This window comes from Haliaeetus albicilla, chromosome W (assembly GCF_947461875.1).
Source record: "Haliaeetus albicilla chromosome W, bHalAlb1.1, whole genome shotgun sequence".
In the NCBI taxonomy this organism is placed as follows: domain Eukaryota; kingdom Metazoa; phylum Chordata; class Aves; order Accipitriformes; family Accipitridae; genus Haliaeetus; species Haliaeetus albicilla.
This window is the reverse complement of record NC_091515.1, coordinates 13905388-13927322: the sequence shown is the minus strand read 5'-3', so window position 1 is coordinate 13927322 and position 21935 is coordinate 13905388. Positions and strand designations below refer to the sequence as shown.

The following is a 21935-nucleotide window of genomic DNA, read 5'->3' as shown; positions in this document are numbered from 1 at the left end:
GGTACCAAGGGACACCGACACCCCCTCCCCCGGGGGGCCGGGAACCCACCCGACACCTCGTTACCGAGCCCCCCCCCCCCGCACTCCAGGGACTCAGGACACTTCCCGGGACTCCCCCCCCCCAGTACAGCCCCCCCCCAGGACACCAGGACCGACCCCCCCCACCCCCCCCGGACACCCTGTTACCAACGCCCGGGTCACCGCACCCAGGGGACACTGATTCCCCCCCCCAGCCCCTATGGCCCTGTATGTCCTGTACCCCCTACCCCTATACCCCCCCCTCCATCCTATACCTCCCAGCCCCATAGAGCCCCTCTGTAGCCCCCATACACTCCTATAGATTCTCTATCCCCCCCCATAGCTGCACTATCCCTAATGGCTCCTATAGCACCCACACACCTATGGCACACTGTACTCCTTATACCCCCCTATAGCACCCATACCTCCTGTGGCTTCCCAGCCTTACAGCTCCCTATAGCAGCCCCACCCTTATAGCCCCTATAGTGCCTGTACCCCTTGTGAGAGACTGAAAGAGTTAATGTCTCAAACATTGTGGTGGGGCAAGTTCTGCTTAAAGACGACAAACCCCGCACAGCAAGGAACCAAGGTGAAAAGCCCATCAGCTCAGACATCAGCAACAGGAGAGGGAGGGCGTGCTGGAGGGTGCGCAGCTCCCTGTTCTGATACAAAGATCAAACAATGGCCGTGTCTGCAGGGAAGGAGAAGTTACTCCACAAGCCCAAAGGCTCACAAACTGTTCATTAATCTGACGAGTTCAGGTGCCTGCCCGAAGGAGGGGCAAGGATGATAAAAGGACACAAACTGAAGCCCCGGGTGCACAAGCCCACCAGGACTGGACCCCTCGGCTGACTGAACCAACGCTGGACCCAGGACCAGTGAAATATTTCTCTCTTCCTTTCTCTGTCTTCTCTCTTTCCTTTTTCCTTTTCCACCATCCCTACACCTCATCCATTTCAAGATATAAACTGTTGACCAAGTCTGAGACTAAGAGTAGATCCAGCCGCCCCTGGGCCAGCAAGGGGGTCTGCTCTGAACCTCGTGACTCAACGGGAGGGATCTCCTTATTCCCTGAATTGATGTATATGGTTACCCTGGGTTACATGGTTTACAGAAGTAGTTATGCCAATTCCTGGTGGCAGGGTTTCTCACAACTACTACCACGCCTCTGCAGTTCAGTTTGCTTCTGTCATGAATAAAATCTTTAACTGATCGTTTGGTGTTGTTTCACCTTAATTTAGCCCGAGGGAATTTCAAATTAAACACGACTCCCTGGTCTGTCCAGTCTGGGTCGTGACACCCCTATACCCCTTATAGCACCCATACCTCCTATCCTTACAGCTCCCTGGAACAGCCACATCCCTATAGCACCCATACCCATATAACCCCTGTAGCATCCATATCCCCTATTGCTCCCTATAGCACCCATACCCATATAACCCCTGTAGCATCCATATCCCCTATTGCTCCCTATAGCACCTGTAGCCCCCCCAGCACCCATACCCCCTATAGCTACCCATAGCACCAATACCCCTATAACCCCTATAGCACCCATATGCCTATACCCCCTAGCACCCATACCTGCTATACCTTCCTATCCTTACAGCTCCCTATAACAGCCACATCCCTATAGCCCCTGTAGCACCCATAGCCCCTGTAGCACCCATACCCTCTATAGCATCCATAACTCCTATACCCTCTATAGCACCCGTAGCCCCTATAGCTCCCTTACCCCTGCAGCCTCCCACAGCACCCATACCCCCTATAGCACCCCCCCCCCCATAGCTCTATACCCCCTCCCCAAGAAAAAAGACAAAGGAGCTGGATGGGACCAGGTGAGCTTTACTGGGGGAGGGCTGGGCCCCCCCATGGCACAGTCGGGGGGGGGGGTTTACCAGTGGGGTGCAGGGGGTGTGGGCATGTCCCAGGTGCTCCCCCCCAAGCATGGGTGCCTCAGGAGTACATGGTGAGCTGCAGCCACTGTGGAGAGAAGGTGCCAGGTCACCGGGTGCCTATAGGGGGCCTATAGGGGCTGTAGGGGGCCCAGAGGGGTTGGGGGCCACCCCAGGGGGATTTAGGGTGTCCCTATGGGGATCGGGACCCCCCCCAAAGGAGTCCCCTGTAGAATTGGGGTCACCCTAAAGGGATTGGGGGGGGCTGTGTTCCCCCATAGGGATCAGGGCCACCCTATATGGATTTGATGGGGCTTTATAGGGATTGGGGGGGGGGTTCGGAGGGGGGTGGTTGCTGCTCTATAGGAAGCTGGGGACCCCCTATAGGGATCACAGGCTTCCTATGGGGATTTGGGGGGCCTTATAGGGATTGGGGGTGACCTATAGGTATTTGGGTGTGACTTCCTGGGGATGTGGGGGGGGCTGTGCAAGGATTTGGGGGTGCTCTATAGGGACCAGGGTGCTCCATAAAAAAATTGGGGTGCCATATAGTGATATAGGGCCCAGCTGGGCAGAGCCAGGGCAGTTTGGGGGGGCCACCTCCTTCCCCCCCCATGGGACCCCCCCCCACTCTGGGGATACCCCAAAAAAGGGACTGGGGACCCCAAAAACCACCCCGGGGGCACCCCCAAACCCACCTCCTGGAGGCTGATGTGGATCTGCCCACTCCCATCCTGGTCCAGTGACCTGAAGGGGGGGGCCAAAACCGGGGGGGGACCCCAAAAACCAGGGTCATCACCCTGCCAACCCCCTTGCAGGGGGACCCCCCTAGGACACCCCAATAACCTCAGGAGGTCCCCAATAACTCTGGGGGTACCCCCAGCCCTGGGCATTGCTCAGTCCCAGGGTGCCCACCCCTGCTCTTGGGACCCCCCTTCCATGGGGTTCCCCATGGCCAACACCCCTTCCCTCTCCCAAAAGAAATGTGGAGGCCCCCCCCTTACGGAACATGGTGTTGAGGCGCACAAGGCAGCTGATGAAGTTGTCGAAATCGAGGTTCCCCCCCCTCATCACCATAGTGATGTCCCAGGACCCCCCAAAGCAGGGGGGGGCAGCCGGAAACCTGGGGGGGGGGACAGGGATGATGATGACACATATGACCTTTGACCCCTCCCAAAATGCCTTCAACCCCCCTCAATAACCCCTGCCCCCCAAAATACCCCACAGCTCCCCAAAATGACCCATCGCCCCCCCAAAAACCCTGGACCCCCCAAAATACTCCAGTTGCCCCCCCCAAATTTCCCCAACCCCCCCAAATACTCCCAATTCCCCCCCCAAATTCCCCTGCACCCCCAAACCTGTGGCCTCAAAGGCCCCCGGCAGCTCTTGCACCCTGATAGTCCCCGAGCGGTCAGTGTCGAACTGCTTGTAGATGCACTGGGGGGGACACATGGGGGGGTGTGTTTTTTGGGGGGCCCCCCTGTACCCCCATACCCCCCCAATTCCTCCCCTGCCCCAGGGTTGGGGGAGCCCCATTGCCTCCATACTGGCCCCCCAGAGGGTCCTTGTGACCCCCCCAAGTTTTGGGGTCCCACAGGGGGTCCTTGTGACCTTGTCATTCCAAACCTGGGGGGCTTCAATGCCCCCCCCCCCGAATTGGAGGTCCCTCAATGCTCTCCCCAGGATTTGGGGGTCCCTACAGAGGTGGAGGAACCCCATTTTCCCCAACACTCCCCCAACATTTTGGGGTCCCAGGAGGGCCCTTATTCCCCCCCAATGTAGGGGTCCCACTGGGGGGGTGTCCCCATTACCCCTATATGCCCCCCAACATTTTGGGGTCCTCAGGAAGGTTCCCTATAGCCCCTCCCTCACATTTTGGGGGGAGGATTTGGGGGTTCCTTGTGGCCTCCTGGATTTTGGGGTGCCCCCCTCCCCACCTGCCACTTCTTGATGTTGTTCCACAGGTACTTGAACTCCTCAAAGCTGAGTTTCCCTGTCGTGTCACTCTGGGGGGGTCAAGGAGATTTGGGGGGTCAATGGGAACCCCCCCTTGCCCCCCCCAAAGGATACGTCCATCACAGCCACCATGCTGCGGCAGGTGTCGAGGCCAAAGCCGTCCATCTTCAGGTCAGGATCTGGGGGGGGGGGCGGTGGGCAGATGATTTTTGAGGGGGGGCCCCAGACTCCCGCCCCCCCCCCCCCCCAAATTTTAACCAAAACCAGAATGTTTTGGAGGTTTTTCCCTGCCCGTGTGGGGATTCTCTAGTGGCTGCTATAGGGTTGTGCTCCCCCCCATTTCCCAGCCCTCATGATTTGGGGGTGGGGGGGCAGGTCCCAGGGCTCCCCCAATGTGTGTGTGTGTCCCCGTTTTGGGGGGCACACTTACAGCGGGTGACTTTGTTGAGGATGTTCATGAGCTTGGTGGGACTCACCTCCATGTCCTGCTGGAGATGAGCATGGGGGGGGTGCCCCGGGGTGCCCCCCACTCCGACCCCCACCCTCAGGATCGGAGACCCCCCCCTCAGTGAAAGGGGGGGTGCTTGGGGGATCCTGTGGGGGATCTCATGGGATCCAGTGACCCACTAGGGATTGGGGGCTGGAGGGGTGCGGGGGGGGGGGGACAGATCCCAGAGGACTGGGGGGGGGGGAGAATCTGGTTGGGGGATCCTGGGGCAGCACCCATGGGATCCAGGAAGGGCTGAGAGCTGGGAAGGATCCAGGGGGATCCTGTGGGGCCAGTGGAGGATTGGGGGTTGGGGGGGTCTTGGGATCCTGTAGGATCTGGGAGGGGGATACAGCAAGGATCCCTGGGGGGGCTGTGGGGGGGTTGGGGGAATCGGGGGGGGGGGGGTCTGGGCAATCCAGTAGAATCTGGGGATCCCTGGGGATTGGGGGATGCAGGGGGCAGAATCTGGGACATCCAGTGGGGTCTGGGGATCCCAGAGGGTCAGGGGATCCAGGGGAGGATCCCGGAGGATCTGGGAGTTCCAGGGACATCCGAGGGGCCCAGTAGGGAATCCCTGAGGGGCAGGGGGTCCCTGGGGGGGTTGGGGGATCCTGGAGTGCTCAGGGAGGGGGGATCCTGGAGGGGGTTGGGGGGGTCTTGGGGGGGGGGAATCCGGCAGTCACTCATGTCCCCAGTGAGCTGGGCGAAGAGCCGCTAGAACTGCTGCACCTCCTCACTCTCGTTGGTGTCCACCGTGGAAATGTGGGTGGGTGTGAGGGGGCTGGGGGGCACAGGGGGGTGTCAAAGGGGACCCCCAAAACCCGGGGGGGATGACACCCCACTGTGGGGATGGGGGTCACCAGGGTAGGGGGGGGGCCAAAATCTTGGGGGGGTCCTGGGGGCTCAGGGTTATACTGGGTAGCCACTTTGCTGTGGGGGGTTGGGGGGGGTCAGAGCACCCCGGGGTGCCCCGGCCCCTCCGTGTCACCCCCCGACCCCACTCCCTCCCCCCACCTCGTCCCCAAAACCCCATATCCCCAACGTCCCCCCATGTCCCCTCAACCCCACATCCCCAATGTCCCCATCCCCAATGCCCCCCCATCCCACATCCCCTCCCCCCAAGTCCCCAAGGTCCTCTCACCTGACGGCACTGATGACGCCCCCCCAGGACCCCCATGGCCCCCCCGGTGCCACCCCCGCGCCCCCCCCCGCTCAGCAGCCCCCCCAGCACCGAGCCGATGCCCCCGGGGAGCCCCCCCCACCCCCGCAGCCCCTTCACCAGGAACATGGTCCCTGCAAAGGGGAGCACTGGGGGAGCACTGGGGGGTAACTGGGAGCGCTGGGAGAGGCTGGAAGAAAAGAAGAGAGCAGCGTTAGGTCGACGCCCTACGGCACCATAGGCTCCTCCAGACCCCATAGCCCCGCCCGGGCCCTAAGACACCGCCCCCCATCCCCCTCGGGCCCTATAGACACCCCTGGAACCTATAGACCCCCATTTTCTCTAGGGCCCCTTCCCCGGACCCATAAGGCCCCCCCACTGTGGGTGCCTGAAGGATCCTATAGAGCCCCCCAAGCCCTTACAGATAACACCCGCCACCCCCCCCAGCACTATAGACCTCCCCGGGTTCTATAGACACCCACGGGTCCTACAGACCCTCCCCCCAACCCTGCGGAGCCACCTCAGGCCCTATAGATGCCCCCGGGCCCCATAGATGCTCCCGGGCCCTACAGACCCCCCCAACCCCATAGTTCCCCCCCCAGGGTGGGGGGGGACGGACCCAGCCCCTCCCGGCTCCGGGTGCGGATTTCCGGAAACCGGGCGGGGTCGGGGCTGAATCACGGAGCCGTTGGGGGGAGGAAGGACCGGAGGGACCCCGGGGGGGGGGGGGAAGAGGGTGTCGGTCCCGGGGGGGTCCCGGTACCTGCGGGCCCAGCGGCGGCAGGAGCGACTTCGGGACCCGCCCGGGGACTCAGGCGTCCGCGAGTGCCGAGGGGGCGTGGCCAAGCGCTGAGAGGTTTGGCCGAGCGCTGAGGGGGCGGGGCCGAGCGGGCTCAAGCAGCGCGGCGCCCCGGGGGAAGGGGGGGCGGGACCAAGAGCCTGGGGCGGAGCTAGGCAGTCGGTGTGGGCCTGTCTATCGGGGAGGGGGCACCGCCCTTCTGGCCGCACGTGTGACGCCACCGCGGCGCGCCGGAACAAGATGGCGGCGCTGGAGCGGCGAGGGGGGCCCCCCCCGCCGTGGGGTCCCCGTGTCCCCCGTATCCCAGTGGTCTCACAGGGACCGCACGCCCCCCATGTACCCCCCCAGTTTTGGGGTCCCACCCCCCCGAAACGCCCCCAGCTTTGGGGTCCCCCCAGCCCCCCAAGTCCCCCCCCAGCTTTGGGGTCATCCTCCCCCCCCGAGCCGCCTCCAGCTTTGGGGTCCCCCCCAGAGCCATGGGACATACAAAGGTGTTTATTGGTGCCAGAAGCGGGTCTGGGGAGACCATGCGGCAGTGGGGGGGGGGGGGGAACAGGACATTAAAGCCACTCACACAATTGCGGTGGAGGGGATGTTATTGCTACTGGGGGGGGGGGGGGCGGATGCCTGGATCCCTTTTATTGGGGGGGTGGGTCCTCAACCCCACTAGCAGCCGCTGGAGAATCCACCAAACCAGTATAAACCAGTTTCCCATACCCCCCCCAGGGTGTAATCAGTAGTTTCCAGAGTTAACGGCTCAAGAACAGGCTTGGGGGGAGTTCCTGGCATAAACCCCTCTTCTCCCAATTGTAGTCAGTAGGTTCCAGTGTGAATGACCCAAAATGGGGGGGAGGTTGGCAATAGCTCACTCCCCACAAGGGTAATTGGTGGGTTCCAGAGTGAACTGCCTGGAGGAACTGGGCTTAGGGGGGCCCAGAAATATTCTGGGAGGGAGCCTGGCATCAATTCCCTGTAACTAATCAGTAGGTTCCAGAGTGAACAGACCAATATGGGGGGGAGGGGGCAGAGGGGCTTGGAGGGGGCTGGCAACAACACCCCATCACTGTAATCAGTAGGTTCCAGAGTGAACAGCCACAAAAGAGGGCGGGGGGGGAGGAGCTTGGGGGCAGGGGGCTGCAATCATGCAATTAACCCACCCCATCACTGTAATCAGTAGGTTCCAGAGTGAACAGCCCAAAACGGGGGGGGGGGGGAAGGCTGGCACCAGCTAATCCTCATCACTGTTATCAGTAGGTTTGAAGGTGAACAGCCCAAAACAGGGGTTGGGGGAGGGGCTGGCCTCAACTCACCTCCCCCACCCCCCGTCACTGTAATCAGTAGGTTCCAGAGCGAACAGCCCAGTGCAAAGGGTTTGGGGCAGAGGCGGGGGGGGGGAGGAAGGGGTGTCACATCACATCTCCCCCCTGGGGTGGGGCAGGGGGAAGGGGATGAAGGCACTGGGTGGGGGAGGGGTGGTGGGAGGGGCCCAGCGAGGTAGGGGGGGGAAAGGGGTTAGGACTGCATCTCGGCCCGCAGCATCCAGGGGAACCAGCAGCAGAAGAGTAACCTGGGGACAGAAGGGCCATTGTGGGGTGGGGGAGAGGGACACACACCCTGGAGTGTCCCCATGTCCCCCCCACCCCCCTGGTGTGTCACACACACACACCCCCCCCCCCCACCTGGAGAAGGAGCTCTCTGAAGTGATGTCCTTTGGGGTCCGCACTGCTGGGAAGTTGCGCTTGGGCTGTGACACTACTGCAGGGACATGAGGGGGGTCAGGAGGGGACACACATGGTCACAGCCCCGCCCCCCCCCCCGCCATTGCAGGGGGTGGGGAAATGGGGGCAGGGGCTGGCCAGCCAATCAGTGGGAGGTTTTGCCCACCAGCTGGCCAATGAGTGGGTGGGGGAAGCTTGGCCAAATAGCAGAGGCCTAGGGGCTGTCTTGCTAGCCAGTCAGCAGGGGGATGGCCTGCTTGCTGGCCAATCAGCTGCTCTGTGCCCTGCTAGCCAATCAATGGCAAAACCACTCCACCAGCCAATCAGAAGCAAGCCCTCATCCTGCTGGCCAATCAGCAATGACCCACCCCGGCCAATCAACAGTCCCCCATGCTACCCACCAGCCCATCATGAGACTCCCACCCTGCCTGCCAGCCAATCCCGAGGGCCACACCCCACCCACCAGCCAATCAGCAGTGCCCTGCCCCATTCCCCCATCAGCCAATCAGCACGCACCAGTGACCTGCTGCACCTTCTTTTCCAGGGCGCTGTCCCCCAGCTCCTCCCTGGGACCCCCGACCCTGGGGGGGGGGGGGAAGAGGGGTGAAGGGAAGTGTCACCAGGGGGCAGACATGGGACCAGAGACCTGACCGCCCCCCCTTGTCCCTCCCCCACACTGTGCCCTCCCTTGTCCCCCCCCAAAGCCCCCCTGGCCCCCCAATATCCCCCAAAGTCCCCCCAATGTCCCCCCCCAAATGTGTTGTCCCCCCAATGTCCCCCTGTTACCTCTGCACACGGGAGGGAGGGGCGAAGATGCCATGTTTGGGGGGGCAGGAGAAGTACCGCACCCCGAAAACTGAGCCATCGTGTTTCCCCCTGGCTGAGTCCAGCTCCACCCCGAACCAGTACCCTGGGGGGGGGGGGGCAGGTTGGAGGGGGGGCTATAAGGGGGGGGTCCCGGGGGGGGTCCTATGTGAGGGTGTCTCATGGGGGTGGGTCCCAAGGAGGTGGGGGTCCCAGGGGGGTCCCATGGGGGGGTCCCAAGGAGGGGAGGTCCCATGAAAGGGTCCCAGGGTGGGGGGGGTTGTCCCATGGGGGGTTCCAAGGGGAGTCACAGGGTGGGGGGGGTGTGTCACAAGAGGGGGTCCCATGGGGGATCCCAGAGGGGGTGTCCCATGGGGGGGTGTCCCTCTCACCAGGAGCAAAGTCGGTGCGCCCGTAGAATCGGGCCCGCCCTGGGCGCTGTCCAGCCACCAGAACCGCATCCCCTGGGGCCACGCGGTGGCCCTCCCGGTCCAGCCACGCCCCGCCCCGCTTCCGGGGGGCTGGGGGGGCAGGGTCAGACCGAACACGCCCACCACAGCCACACCCCTCCTTCCAGGTGTGGCTGAGGTGTGGGGTCATGCACACCGTGCCCCCCACCTAGCCCCACCCCATTCCCCTCCCAGTCACAGCCATGCCCCCACCTGACCCCACCTCCCGATGAGCCTGCCAGGGGCGGAGTCAGGTGGGACACGCTCCCTCCCAGGCCCCACCCTGTCCAGCTCCACCCCCAATGCACCCTACCCTGGCAGGCCCCGCCCCAGCTATGACCTGGGTGTGGCAGCACAGGGGGTGGGGCTAAAGCAGAACACTCCCCTCCACCCAAACTCCACCCCCTTCCATGGGTGGGCAGGGTTTCACATTCCCCCCCACCCCCAGCCAGCCAATCCTGAGGCTCCCTGCTCTCCTCCAATGAGCATGCAGGGGGGGCACAGCCAAAGGGAAGGGCAGAGTAAAGGGGATGAGCTGAGGGGTGACCCAGTGGTACGGGGCAGGGTATGGCATGGCATACCTCTCTTGTCCTTATGGGCCCTGTGGGGGGCTCGGGCCGGGGGTCCTGGGGGGCTGTGGGGGGGAGAGGGCTCCGGGGGCTGCTCCTCCGCCTTGGAGATCTTGGAGACGGAGGCGAAGACACCTGCAGGTGGGTGACATCAGACCAGTATGGACTAGTACAGACCAGTACACGCCAGTATGGACCAGTACACACCAGTATGGGTTATTACCATGCAGCATACCAGTACCAACCATCCAGATGGACTTGTGCGCACCAGTACAGACCAGTATAACCCACTACATCCCAGGGACACAGGAGCCCAATTGACACACACACACCCTCCCCCAGAAAGGGTCCCAGGCAGCCAAGCGCCCCCCCCCCCCCCGATTCCTCCCCCACCACGTCACACCATCCATCCCCAGAGGGACCAGGACATCCAGGGGTGTCCCAAAGGGACCCAGGCATCCAGGTCCTGCCCTCCCCCACCCCGGGGGTCCCTACCCTGTTTGGGGGGGCAGATGAAGTAGCGAACCCCCCCCACACTGCCGTCGTTCTTGCCCTCGGGCTCGTCCAGCTCCACCCCGGCCCACTGCCCACTGGCAAACGCTGTGGTGCCACAGAAGCGCAGGGTCCCCACCTTGAGGGGAGACAGAGGGGGGGAACATGACATGGCAGCCCTGGGTGCTCCCTGCACCCCCAAAATCCTCTCCTGCACCCCCAAAATCTTCATTATTCCCCTCCTGATGTGGAGGGTGCAGCAGATGGCTGTGCTGGGGCTAGGTGCTGCCAGGTCCCTGCACCCCCAGCACTCCCAGCACCCATATGCACCCCAAAACCATCTCTGTGCACCCCAAAACCCCATTATTCACCCCAAACCCCACTTTTGGTCCCCAATGCTCCCCACACCATACCTGCATCCCCATGCAGAGCATCCTGCCATTGCATGGGTCCTGCCTGCACCCCGCTTGGGTGCCGTCCCCCCCGCCCCGTCCCTGCATCCCTCACCCGCACCCCCCCCACCTTTCCACCATCAACGCGGACGCGGTCGCCCAGCTGGAGGCCGAGGCAGAGCAGCATGAGGTTCCCGGGTAGATTGTCGTAGTTGGGCAGGGTGACGCGGGGGAGGCTGCAGCTCAGGGGGACAGCATCCAGCAGTAGCTGTCGCAGTTCCCGCGCCGCCAGTGCCGCCTCCGCCTTGTCCAGCGCCATGTCTGTAGGGTCCGGCACCACCTCGGCCGCCACCTGACCCTTGCTGTTCTGTGGGGGGGGTGTGTGTGTGTGTGTGTGTGTCTGTTTGGGGGTAACTGGTGGGAAGGGGCATCCATGGGGCACCCCAACACCCCTGGGTGTCGTCACAGCCCCCTGAGACCCCCAATAACACAATGCCCACAATAACGCCGGTACCCCCATGCCCCTCCATACCCCTGTACCCCTCTGTACCCCCAATAGTTCTGACACCCCAATAGCCCCAAGGCCCCCCCCAATCCCCCCCAGTACCCCATTACACCCCCAATACTCCAATCCTTCCCAATCCCCCCAGTACCCCAATCCCCCCCAACACCCCTCAATACCCCAATCCCTCCCACTACCCCTCAGTACCCCATCATACCCCCACTCCCCCAATCCCTCCCAATCCCCCCCAACACCCCTCAATCCAATACCCCAAGCCCTCCCACTACCCCCAGCACCCCATTACACCCCTAATCCCCCAATCCCTCCCAATTCCCCCCAACATCTCAATACCCCATTACACTCCCAACCCCTCCCAGTCACCCCGATATCCCCCAATCCCCCAACCCCCACCCCCCCACAGTACCCGGAGGGCAGGATCGGCCCCATGCTCCAGCAGGCAGCGCACAGCCCCCAGGCAGAGGTTGGAGGCGGCGATGTGCAGTGCCGTCCCATGGCTGAAGTCGCTGCAGGTCGAGTGCAGCACTGCAGGGGGAAACTGAGGCACGGCCCACCCCGGAGAGAGAGGAGGGGTGGCAGCGGGGGGAACCCAGGCTCCTGGCCCCACAGACACCAGCACCCTGTCCTATGGGACCTCGGTGTCCTGACCCTGGGGACCCCCGTGTCCTGCAGCCCAGGGGACCTCAATATTCTTCCCCCAAGGGACTCCAGTGTCCTTCCCCCAGGGACCCCAATGTCCTGCACCCCAGGGGACCCCAGTGTCCTGTGCCGCTGGGACCCCAATGTCCTGTGCCCCAGGGGACGCTGGTGTCCTGCCCCTGGGGACCCCAATGTCCTTCCCCTAGGGGACACCAATGCTCTTCCCTCCAAGGACCCCCAGTGTCCTGCCCCCAAGGGACCCCAGTGTGGGGGGGACTCTTCACCTCGGGGGGCTGCCGCCCGCAGGAGGGTGCGGATGAGCTCGGGGACGTCGAAGTAGGCGGCATAGTGGAGGGCATTCATGTGGGTCCAGCGGCTCCGCAGCGTCACATCCCCCCCCAGCGCCAGCAGCCGCGTGGACAAACGCACGGCCGCCGCCGGGTCCCCTGGGAGTCGGGAACACCCGGCGTGGGGACGGGGACATCACTCCGGGGGCACCCGCCACGGGGATGGGGCTGAGGGGGATGGGGCTGCCCTGGGGGGGGGGGCACTGGGGATGGTGGGGAGAGCAGGCATGGGGACGTGGGGACAGTGGGACTGGGGATGCTAGGGACGTGGGGACACTGGGGATATGGGGACACTGGGACTGGGGATGCTGGGGACATTGCGGACATGAGGATACTGGGACTGGGGACACTAGGGACATGGGGACACTGGGACTGGGGATGGTGAGGACATGGGGACAGTGGGACTGGGGATGCTGGGGACATGGGGACAGTGGGGACATAGGGATGGTGGGACTGGAGATACTGGGGACACTGGGACTAGGGACACTAGGGACATGGGAACAGTGGGACTGGGGATGCTGGGGACATTGCAGACATGGGGATACTGGGACTGGGGACACCAGGGACATGGGGATACTGGGGATGTGGGGACAGTGGGACTGGAGATGCTGGGGACATGGGGACACTGCTACTGTGGGGACACTGGGGACATAAGGATGGTGGGACTGGGGATACTGGGGACATGGGGACACTGCCACTGTGGGGATGCTGGGTCTGGGGATGTTGGGAATACAGGGACACCAGGACTGGGGGATACTGGGGACATGGGGACACCAGAACTGGGGACATGGGGGACGTGGGGATCCCCCGTCCCACCCACCCACGCCATGGGCGCCAGCCTTGCAGGCGTAGTGCAGCAGCGTCATGTCCGTCAGTCCGTCCCGGTCGTTCACGTGGCACCCACGGCGCAGGATCTGCCCAGTTGCACCAGTTACGTGCCAGTTCCTCCCAGTTCCCTCCCAGTCACCCCCCCGGGCTCCCAGTCACCCCCCAGTAACTCCCCTGGGGCACTCAGTCATGCCCCCAGTTACCTCCTAGTACCCTCTCTAGAGCTCCCAGTTCCCCCCTAGCACCCTCCCTCTGGCTCCCAGCTCCTTCCCAGTTCCCCTCCCAGTGCTCCCAGTTACCCCCTAGCACTGTCCCTCGAGCCCCCAGCTCCTTCCCAGTTCCCCCAGTTACTTCCTAGTACCCTCCCTAGAGCTCCCAGCTCCCCTTCTAGTGCTCCCAGTGACCTCCCAGTACCCTCCCTCAGGCTTCCGGACCTCCCCAGCTCCCCTCCCAGTGCTCCCAGTTACCCCCCCACCCCCCATGGCACCCCTCATTCCTTTCCCCCTGCCCCCACGATTCCCCCAGCACCCTGCCCCCACCATGGCACCCTGACCCCCCCCCCCCCACACACACCTCATTGCCGATGACGTCGATGCTGTGCTGCACTTGGGGCACCCACTGGCGCAGGATGGCGAAGAGCTGGGGCACGGTGGTGCGAGGGTCCAGCAGGATCTCCCGGCACGCCACATCATTTGGGTCGAAGAAGGTGAAGGCTGGGGGGGGGACAGGGGATGACACATGGGGAGGGGACATGGGGGGACACACAAGAGGGGTGGAGGGGCACCCCGTGGTGCACAACTGCATATCAGCCATCAGAGAATCCCCACTTAGGGCCCCAGTGCCCACCCCATAGGGGGAGTCTCTGTGACAAGGGGGGGGGTGACTCTGTCCCCATGGGGTGGAGTCACTGTCCACAAAGGGGGGGGGGGCACCCAGCAACGCACAACCCCATAGCAGCCATCGGAGAACCCCCAAATTCCCACCTGGGACCCTCCCCCATGCGTGCCTTTTTTTGGGGGGGGGGGGTGTCCCTGTCCCCATGGGGTCCCCTGTTCCCTGGGGAGGGTCCCTGTCCCCGGGGGGGGCAGGCGGGGGTGTCAGGTCCCCCCCATTGCTCAACCCTATATCAGCCATCAGAGAATTCCCACTTGGGTCCCCTCCCAGCGCCCCCCCCCCAGCTTTTTTTTTTTGAGGGGGGGTCCCTATGGGGTCCCCTGGGGACACCTGCGATGAGCTGGGGGGGGTCTCGGGGTGAGGGGGGGGGTCTCACCGTAGTCCTTGGGCAGGGGGGCAGGGGCAGCAGGGTGCACCATCGGCTTCTTGCGTCGCTCCACCACAGGGCTGGGGGGGTCGGGGGTTGGTGCCCCCCCCGCCGGGTGTTCCCCCCCACGCTCCTTCGTCATGGCAACAGCCTGGGGGGGCAGCACTAGGGGTTGGTGGCTTTTGGGGGTGTCAATATCCCCCACACACTTCTCCTGGCATGGGGGGGCAAGGGGGTACGGGGGGTGGGGGGAATGGGGGGTCCCACTTTGGGGGTACTGGGATGGGATACTGGGATGGGGGTGGGGACCGGGCCCGAGGCACCAGGATGGGGCAGGGACACCGGGCAGAGGGTCTGCGCTGGGCCCAGGCCGGGGCGCAGAGATGCGCTGGGGCCGGGGCCGGGGCCGGACTGGGGCGGGGTCCCGGTTTTCCCCCCGGCCCCCCCCTCCGCCCGGTACCTGCTGGGGACGCGGCCGGCGGGCTGGGCGCAATGCGCATGCGCGACCCGCCCGGAGGGGCGGGGAGCTAGGGGAGGGGGACTGCGGGGCGGGGCGGGGCTGGGGGCAGCCAATAGGGGCGACAGGGGCTGCCAGCGGCTGTAGGGGGCGGGGTGTGTAGGGGACCATGGGGGATGATAAGTGGCAATAGGGGCTGCTATAGGGAACCATAGGGGATGATGAGCAGCTACAGGAACTATGGGGGCTGTAGGGGATGATGAGCAGCTATAGATGGCTGTGAGGATTATGGGGGCTATAGTGGCACAAGAGCGGTTCTAGGGGCTACAGGGGACATAGGGACCAGTAAAAGGGCTGTGGGGGGCTCTGTAGGAGCTGGTGCAGGGCTATAGAGGGCTATGGGGAGCTATAGGTGATGGAGAACAGCCATAAAGGCTGGAGATGGCCTATAGGGGCTGGAGAGCTGCTTTCGGGGCTGTAGAGGACTATGGGCAGCTGTGGGAGCTGGAGAGCACCTATGGGGGCCTATAGGCTCTGGGAAGGGGCTATAGGGGCTACAGGGGGTCAGTCAGGGCTGGGAATGGGCTATAGGGGCTACCGAGGTTTGAGAGGGTCTTTAGGAGGCTGGAAAGAAGCTATAGGTGGCGGAAAGGAGCTATACGATTTGGAGCTGGAAGAGGACCCCAGGGGCTGGAGATCGGCCATGGGGCATATGGAGGCTATAGGGGACTACGGAAACTGGGGAGCAGCTATAGGGAGGGGTACAGGGGGCTGCAGGGGGGCATGAGGGACTATAGGGGCTTGGGGAGGAGCTATAGGAAGCCATAGGGGGTGTGGGACCTGTGGGAGGGACTACAGGAAGCCTTATGAGCTGGGGGGGAATTATGGTAGCTATAGGGGCAGAGAGGCTGCAGTGATCCATGGTGCTATAGGGGCAGAGGCTATGGGGGGGCATGTAGAGGCCCCTCATATCTGTAAGGCACAGGGGGTGTGGCCATTCTCAAGGGAACCACCCCTTTCACTGTCATTAACTCTGGAACCTACTGATGGCTTTGGCCTGGCTACAAGATGGAGATTGGGGGCGGAGGGGAACAGGGCCACCCCCAGGAGAGGCCGACATCCCCAAGGCCACCAGCCAGGGCCACCCCTCCCCCCTGCAGTGTCACACACAGACACCCCCCCCAGCCGCTTGCCTCCAGCGTCCTTTATTAAAGCCAGGGGGAGGGGACATCCCCGTCCCCAAATTCCGCCCGCCCCCCCCAGTATCACAAAATAAACCTTAAATAAAAAAATAAAGTGTCCCCTCCCCCAAGGTGCAGCACCCATGGGGGGGACACCTCAGCTGAGCCCCACCCCCCCAAAAAAATGGGGCACCAAGGGGGGGACGACAAAGGGAGGTGTGGCACAAGGTGACCCTCTGCTGCGGGTGGTGGTGGGGGAGTGGCCACACAACTGGGGTGTCCCCAGGGGGTTGGGTGTGGGAGCAGCTTGGAACACCTAGTATTTGAATCAAGAGTGACCCTTAGAACTTGTTGTGCTGTGTGTTTGCCAAGCCTTTGAAGAACTAGTTTCACAAGGTCAGGTCGGAGGATGGCCTTGTGTATGCCTGGGAAGATGTGGCTGAAGACAGTCATGAGTATGTGTATGGAATGTTTTTATCTTTAACTGTTCTGAGGACTGGCAAACATCCCAGCTGAGCCAGATATGCCCTCCTGTGTTAGTAATATATAAGTATGCTGTAAGAGACAATAAAGAGGTCTTTTTGCCGTTGCTTCGGAACCATCTTCTTGTCATCCTGTTACCAAAATCCGGAATAAAACTCCTTAACACCAATGTGAAGTTAAGAAGCAGGCACTTTGTTTATAGCAGCACTGGGGACACGGGGGATCACTCCTCCAAAGGCGTGTCCAACTTAGTATCAAAATCCATCAGTTTTTATAGACTTTTTCTGTCAGGTCATTGTTACATAAGCTCTTTACATAAAAATGCATACTATGCTCATTCTTAAATTTAACCTTTATAATGATTGGTCCTTTGATTATATAACCTTATCAATATTCTTATTTAAAAACAATCATTGGTCAGTTACACTTAGCTCTACTGATTGGAATCTTCGATACTCAAATCGAGATGGGAAGGGTAAGGGGGTTTCCAAGCAGCAAACTGGTGTCCATGACGGTTTCCTTAGTTTCTTGAAACAAAACATAGAAAAACCAGTAACGTCCTGGTGAGGTTTCTATGGTTAGCTATTTCAAACTTTAACAATATTAAGGTTCCTATAGTCACACATAACACAGTTCATAAGTTTCTATGGCTACGTTTCAAACTTAACAATCCTATACATTATGCTTCACAATTTTACTTCTTAATCAAACCTAACTCTTCTACGTGATTAAATTTTGATTTCTTTACCAGAATATTTGCAACAATCCCAAGTGCCTCTTTCATTGCCACAGTTGGGGGTGTCCCCCGACTTCTGGGTGACACCCCCAGGGAGGGCCACACCCCCCCCAATGTCCCAGCAGGTTCCTGGTGACGGTGGCACCAGTGTCACCACATCACAGCCGCTCCAGGCCGAGGCCACAGGTTGTCCCCGCGGGCAGTGGCACGGCATAGACCAACGCTGCCTCCTCCTGGCAGATGATGGTGACGGTGGGATCTGGTGTCACCAGCCCTGGTTGCAGGCAGGCCTGGAAGTGGCGGTGGTGGGGGGAGGTGACGGGGACAGAGGGGGCCACGGGGAAGTCCCCAACTTGGGGACATGCCACGGTGTGACATCATGGGGCCACTTCCCTCTCCCCACAACCCTGGTGTTCAAACCAGCAGCACCCAATGAGGAATGTCACCCGCCAGGAAACGGCGTCACCCGCCAGGAAACGGTGTCACCCGCCAGGAAACAGCATCACCCACCAGGTGTCACCTGCCAGCATCCCCACGGCATCCCCACTGTCACTTACCAGCTTGAGCCTCTCCTCAGAGAGCAGGCTCTCCCGGTGCAGCTGCTCCACCAAGCCCTCCATGGCTTCCAGCCGGGCGCAGTGCCGGCATTGCCGCTGCTGCAGCACCTTCACCTTCCGCTGCAGCACCAGCACCACACTGACAAGTTCCTCGGGGCTCAGCTCGCCCGGCAGTGACATCGACGTCACCGTTTTGGAAACAATGGGGATGGTGGAAACGATGGGCAGTGTCAAGGCTGAGGAGAGGATGGTTTCCGGCACCGTGACCAGCGTCGCGGGGACGGGCTCGAAATACGCCGGCAGCAGGCTGGCGACGGGCGGCTGGACAGTGACGTCCTCCGCCTGCTCCACCCACCAGCGCGGTGACAGCGGCGGCGTGGCGTAGCCCGAGGACAGCTGCAGGCAGGCAGGGACCCCCTCGGGGCTGTCCCCCGGCTTCACTGGGCCAAGCAGTGGCATCGCCGTGGCCAAGTTGGGTTCCAGGGCGATGGTTGCGGCCTCCGACGTGGCGGTTTCAGGGATGGCTGGCTGTCCCAGTGTCACCGGCTCCTGGCTGCTCACCAGGAGGGGCTGCTTAGGCTGGGTGGTGCCCGGCGGCGTGCTAGGACTCTCCCATTTCTGTAGAAAAACACAAAAATTCCCATTTCTGGAGGTTCTCGCAGCGATATGCCGGAGCAGGGACAGGCAGCAGTGCCGGTTCCTCCCCACAAGCCCCCACTCTGGGGACAAAAGCCACCCTGAGGTGACAACCCCCCCCCTCCTGGGGACCTTCTGGACCCTTCCGCAGAGCTTCTCAATCCCTCAGGGGAACCTGTAGACCCTTCTGAGACAACCTGCCACCCCCCAAAGAGCTCCTATCCCCTTCCGAGGTGGCTTCTAGAACCTTCCAGACCCCTCTAAGACAACCCACCACCCCCCAGAGAGCTTCTAGCCCCTTCCAAGGTGGCTTCTAGAATGTTCTGGACCCTTATGGGGAGCTCTGAGATGCTTCCAGGGGACCTTTCCCTCTCCCAGAAACTTCAAGACCTTTCTGGGGGAGCCTCTGGGGAGGTTCTAGATGCTTCTAGATCCTTCAGGGTGGTGCGGTGTGTGTTCTAGGCTGTTCTAGATTGTTCTAGATGTTTCTAGGGGCTCTGCCAGTGGAGGGGGGGTGGGGGGGCTCACTGGGGGGCCACAGGGGAAGATGGTGGGGATGGCATCGGGCTGCAGGTAACGGATGCCCCAGCAGTACTGGAAGCAGGAGGGTTCGAAGTGGTTGCTGCAGAGGTGCTGGTGACGGGTGGGCACCCAGTTCTCCCACCGCATCTGCGTCAGCCATTGCCACAGCCGTGCCACGTCATGCAGCAGGAACCTGGAGGAGGAGGAGGGGGATTAAGGGGACACGGGGGGGAAGGGGGCTCCCCCACACCCCCATCCTCTTGGGTGCTCCCACCTCAGGGTCCTCCCCCCCCAGGCCCCACCCCAGAACCAGGCCTAGGCCTAGGCCCAAGACCCCGCCCAGGTCCCTCCCCACGGTGGGCGGGGTTAAGGAAAGAGGCCACGCCCCCCCGGTCCCTGCCGGTCTCCCCGGTACTGACTTGTAGAAGCTGCGGGGGGGTCGGTCGGGCCTGCCCCGCCGCATTGGAGCAGTGCGGGGCTCGGCAGTACTTGGGCATCGCCGCTGCCGGCTCACGTGATACGGCGACGTGTTACGTCAGCATGCATGGCCGTCGTCGTAGCAACGCTTGGCTCTTTCGAGGAGGCGCATGCGTACTGAGGAGGAAGGGGGCGTAGCCATGGCAACGGGGCCTACACGTTGGGGCAGGAACGGGAAAGCCCCGTGGGGCTCCCCACACCCGTAACGGTCCCCGTTCTCCCGGGCTGTTTCCCACGCCGTTAATAACCCCTTTCGTCTCCAGCGGTGCCTTAATTACCGCCAGTAGCCACGGCCGGGCCGGTTGGGCCGGGTCTGCGGGGCTCGAACCCGAGGGCGGCAGGTGGGGCGGAGGGGTGGAGCCGGGGCCGGTTCGCCCCGCTATTGGCCGAGCGCGGGGTTGAGTGGCAGGAACCCGCGGGGCGGAGCTTGGCCTGGGCGGTGAGCGGCGTGGGCGGTGGCCAACGGGGAGGAGACGCCGGCTTTCCGCGCGCAAATCGGACCGGTAGCGAGCGGCGGCGGCGGTCCGGAGCCATGGCGACGGCGGCGGGCGGCGGGGCTCGCGGCGGGCCCGGGCCCAACTCGCCTTCGCTCCTCAGCCTGCGGCGGCGATCACGGCATCAGGGACCGGAAGAGGCGGTGAGGGGCGCGTGGAGCGGGCGGCCGTTGGCGGGGGGAGGGGCGGGGCTTCTGGTGGGGCGGGGCTTGCCCCGTGGGAGTGAGAGAGGGCGGGCTTTGGTGGACCCCGTGGGGGCGGGGTTTGGAGAGGGGGCGGGGCTTGGGGCTGTCACGTGGGTGTGGCTTGGATGAGGGATGGATTTGGGAGGGGTGCCCACGGGGGGCAGAGCTTGGGGCGGGAGCGGGATTAGGGTTCCATGGGGCGGGACTTGGGAGGGGGCGGAACTGGGGTCCCTACGGGGGCGGGGCTTCGATAGGGGCTGGGTTGGGGTCCCATGGGGGCGGGGCTTGGGGTGGGGGCAGGATTAGGGTTCCATGGGGGCGGGGCTTGGATGGGGCAGGACTAGGGACCCTATGGGGCGGGGCCTGGGGAGGGGCAGCAGTTGGGGGGTCTCCATGGGGGGGGGCAGCGCTTTCAGCCGGGGTGCGCTTTGGGGTGCCCCCTGGGGATGGGGGGGGAAACGGGACACAAAGGATGGGTCACTAAGGGGCCCATGGGTGCCCGGTGCTGCCCCAGGGCCACCCCTGGGGGCTCAGGGTCCCACCCCAGCCACATGCCCCCCCATTTCTGGGGACCCCCATCTGCCCCCTGCCTCCTCCAGCCCCATGCCCAGGGGTCCCCCACTCCTCTCCCCCAGGTGACGCTGGAGAAGGTGCTGGGAATCACCGCCCAGACCAGCAGTGGCTTGGCCTGCGACCCAGCCACGGGGCTGCTCGCCTACCCCACTGGGTGAGCACCCGTGGGGACCCCCCCGGGACCCTTCTGCGCCCCCCCAAAATCCCACCCGGGGAAAAACCTCCCCCCTTCCTATCCAGGTGTGTCGTCATCATCCTGAATCCCTGGGAGAACACGCAGAGACACATCCTGAACACCTCCAGGTACCCCCCAAACACCTCCTGAACACCTCCTGAACACCTCCAGGTACCCCCAAATACCTCCAAGTAACCCCAAACACCTCCAGGGACCCCCCAAACACCTCCTGAACACCTCCAGGTACCCCCAAATACCTCCAAGTAACCCCAAACACCTCCAGGGACCCCCCAAACACCTCCTGAACACCTCCAGGTACCCCCAAATACCTCCAAGTAACCCCAAACACCTCCAGGGACCCCCTAAACACCTCCTGAACACCTCCAGGTAACCCCAAACACCTCCAGGTAACCCCCAAACACCTCCTGAACACCTCCAGGTACCCCCAAATACCTCCAGGTAACCCCAAACAAAGGCTGTACTGTACATTGTGTTTCAAGAATGACGCTTGTGCAGCTTCCAGTATTTTTCCTCTCTTCTCCCAAGAAAACCTCAGTTTTCCCTCTGGAGCAGCCCGGTTGTTAAAGAAAACCCAATATTTTCCAGGAAAACCCTGAGTGCGTTGGCCTTCTCGCCCGACGGGAAGCTCATCGTCACCGGAGAGGTGGGTGCCGCTTATTTGTAGTCACCTACACCCCAATTTCATCTGTCCCAGTGCTGGCGGGATTGAGTAGCCAGGATTATTCCTCCCCGGCTTTTTGGGGGTTTTCCACCCAATTTGGGATGGTGCTGGGAGGGTGGGAACACCTGTCCTGGTTTCAGCTGGGATAGAGTTAACTGTCTTCCTAGTAGCTGGTACAGTGCTATGTTTTGAGTTCAGTATGTGAAGAATGTTGATAACACTGATGTTTTCAGTTGTTGCTCAGTAGTGTTTAGACTATAGTCAAGGATTTTTCAGCTTCTCATGCCCAGCCAGGGCACCTGACCCAAACTGGCCAACAGTGTATTCCATACCATGTGACGTCCCATCTAGTTTAGGAACTGGGAAGTGGGGGGGCAGGGAATCGCGGCTCGGGGACTGGCTGGGTGTCGGTCGGTGGGTGGTGAGCAATTGCCCTGCGCATCA

At 62.5% G+C, this 21935-nt stretch overlaps 4 protein-coding genes and 1 long non-coding RNA gene across 13 annotated transcripts; 2 read left to right on the top strand and 3 right to left on the bottom strand.

The window, feature by feature from the left end:
* Positions 1-1840: 1840 nt before the first annotated feature.
* LOC138683527 (calpain small subunit 1-like) lies at positions 1841-4045 on the bottom strand. Of its 2 annotated transcripts, none has more exons than XR_011323021.1 (5): positions 3981-4045; positions 3848-3916; positions 3269-3347; positions 2915-3033; positions 1841-1998 (listed from the first exon to the last, which is right to left on the bottom strand). XR_011323021.1 is itself a non-coding variant. In XM_069775464.1 (5 exons), exons 1-4 carry the CDS (start codon positions 4029-4031, stop codon positions 2981-2983), a joined length of 252 nt encoding a protein of 83 aa, XP_069631565.1. In that variant the 5' UTR covers positions 4032-4045; the 3' UTR covers positions 1841-1998; positions 2937-2980. The 2 variants fall into 2 exon arrangements, 1 of the variants encoding a protein (XP_069631565.1); XM_069775464.1 differs by having other exon boundaries at positions 2937-3033.
* A 3149-nt stretch (positions 4046-7194) lies between these two features.
* On the top strand, positions 7195-7619 carry LOC138683313 (uncharacterized). Its single transcript, XR_011322902.1, has 3 exons — positions 7195-7301; positions 7391-7499; positions 7577-7619. It is a non-coding gene; the product is annotated as an uncharacterized lncRNA (long non-coding RNA).
* LOC138683312 (CAP-Gly domain-containing linker protein 3-like) lies at positions 7391-14852 on the bottom strand. 8 transcript variants are annotated; one of them, XM_069774947.1, is made up of 14 exons: positions 14794-14852; positions 14343-14484; positions 13646-13785; positions 13065-13158; positions 12182-12343; positions 11665-11783; positions 10869-11105; positions 10350-10485; positions 9867-9989; positions 9229-9357; positions 8819-8942; positions 8549-8613; positions 7994-8069; positions 7391-7881 (listed from the first exon to the last, which is right to left on the bottom strand). In XM_069774947.1, exons 2-14 carry the CDS (start codon positions 14473-14475, stop codon positions 7827-7829), a joined length of 1593 nt encoding a protein of 530 aa, XP_069631048.1. In that variant the 5' UTR covers positions 14476-14484; positions 14794-14852; the 3' UTR covers positions 7391-7826. The 8 variants fall into 8 exon arrangements, 7 of the variants coding, with proteins under 7 accessions (XP_069631048.1, XP_069631049.1, XP_069631043.1 ...); XM_069774948.1 differs by having other exon boundaries at positions 7994-8066; XM_069774942.1 differs by lacking the exon at positions 8549-8613.
* Positions 14853-17283: 2431 nt separating this feature from the next.
* Positions 17284-19402, bottom strand: LOC138683361 (THAP domain-containing protein 8-like). The gene is given in 5 exon segments (XM_069775066.1): positions 17284-17480; positions 17748-18365; positions 18912-19098; positions 19325-19344; positions 19346-19402. Coding segments are annotated over 5 exon segments (1014 nt in total). The 3' UTR covers positions 17284-17348.
* Positions 19403-19754: 352 nt separating this feature from the next.
* LOC138683270 (WD repeat-containing protein 62-like) lies at positions 19755-21554 on the top strand. The gene is made up of 4 exons (XM_069774837.1): positions 19755-20019; positions 20697-20788; positions 20875-20937; positions 21416-21554. Exons 1-4 carry the CDS (start codon positions 19915-19917, stop codon positions 21492-21494), a joined length of 339 nt encoding a protein of 112 aa, XP_069630938.1. The 5' UTR covers positions 19755-19914; the 3' UTR covers positions 21495-21554.
* The last annotated feature ends 381 nt before the right edge of the window (positions 21555-21935 follow it).

What these genes read in the sequence shown, in the direction of transcription:
- LOC138683527 (XM_069775464.1), bottom strand. Translation starts at nt 4,031, where the DNA reads ATGGACGGCTTTGGCCTCGACACCTGCCGCAGCATGGTGGCTGTGATG. An exon ending in ACAACATCAAGAAGTGGCAG is followed by an intron (nt 3,348 to 3,847) that starts GTGGGGAGGGGG and finishes TGTCCCCCCCAG; the next exon opens with TGCATCTACAAGCAGTTCGA. An exon ending in GGGGGCCTTTGAGGCCACAG is followed by an intron (nt 3,034 to 3,268) that starts GTTTGGGGGTGC and finishes CCCCCCCCCCAG; the next exon opens with GTTTCCGGCTGCCCCCCCCT.
- LOC138683312 (XM_069774942.1), bottom strand. Translation starts at nt 14,475, where the DNA reads ATGACGAAGGAGCGTGGGGGGGAACACCCGGCGGGGGGGGCACCAACC. An exon ending in GGCTGGCGCCCATGGCGTGG is followed by an intron (nt 12,344 to 13,064) that starts GTGGGTGGGACG and finishes CCCGACTCCCAG; the next exon opens with GGGACCCGGCGGCGGCCGTG. An exon ending in GCGCACCGACTTTGCTCCTG is followed by an intron (nt 8,943 to 9,228) that starts GTGAGAGGGACA and finishes CCCCCCCCCCAG; the next exon opens with GGTACTGGTTCGGGGTGGAG.
- LOC138683270 (XM_069774837.1), top strand. Translation starts at nt 19,915, where the DNA reads ATGGCGACGGCGGCGGGCGGCGGGGCTCGCGGCGGGCCCGGGCCCAAC. An exon ending in CTGCTCGCCTACCCCACTGG is followed by an intron (nt 20,789 to 20,874) that starts GTGAGCACCCGT and finishes CTTCCTATCCAG; the next exon opens with GTGTGTCGTCATCATCCTGA. An exon ending in CACATCCTGAACACCTCCAG is followed by an intron (nt 20,938 to 21,415) that starts GTACCCCCCAAA and finishes AATATTTTCCAG; the next exon opens with GAAAACCCTGAGTGCGTTGG.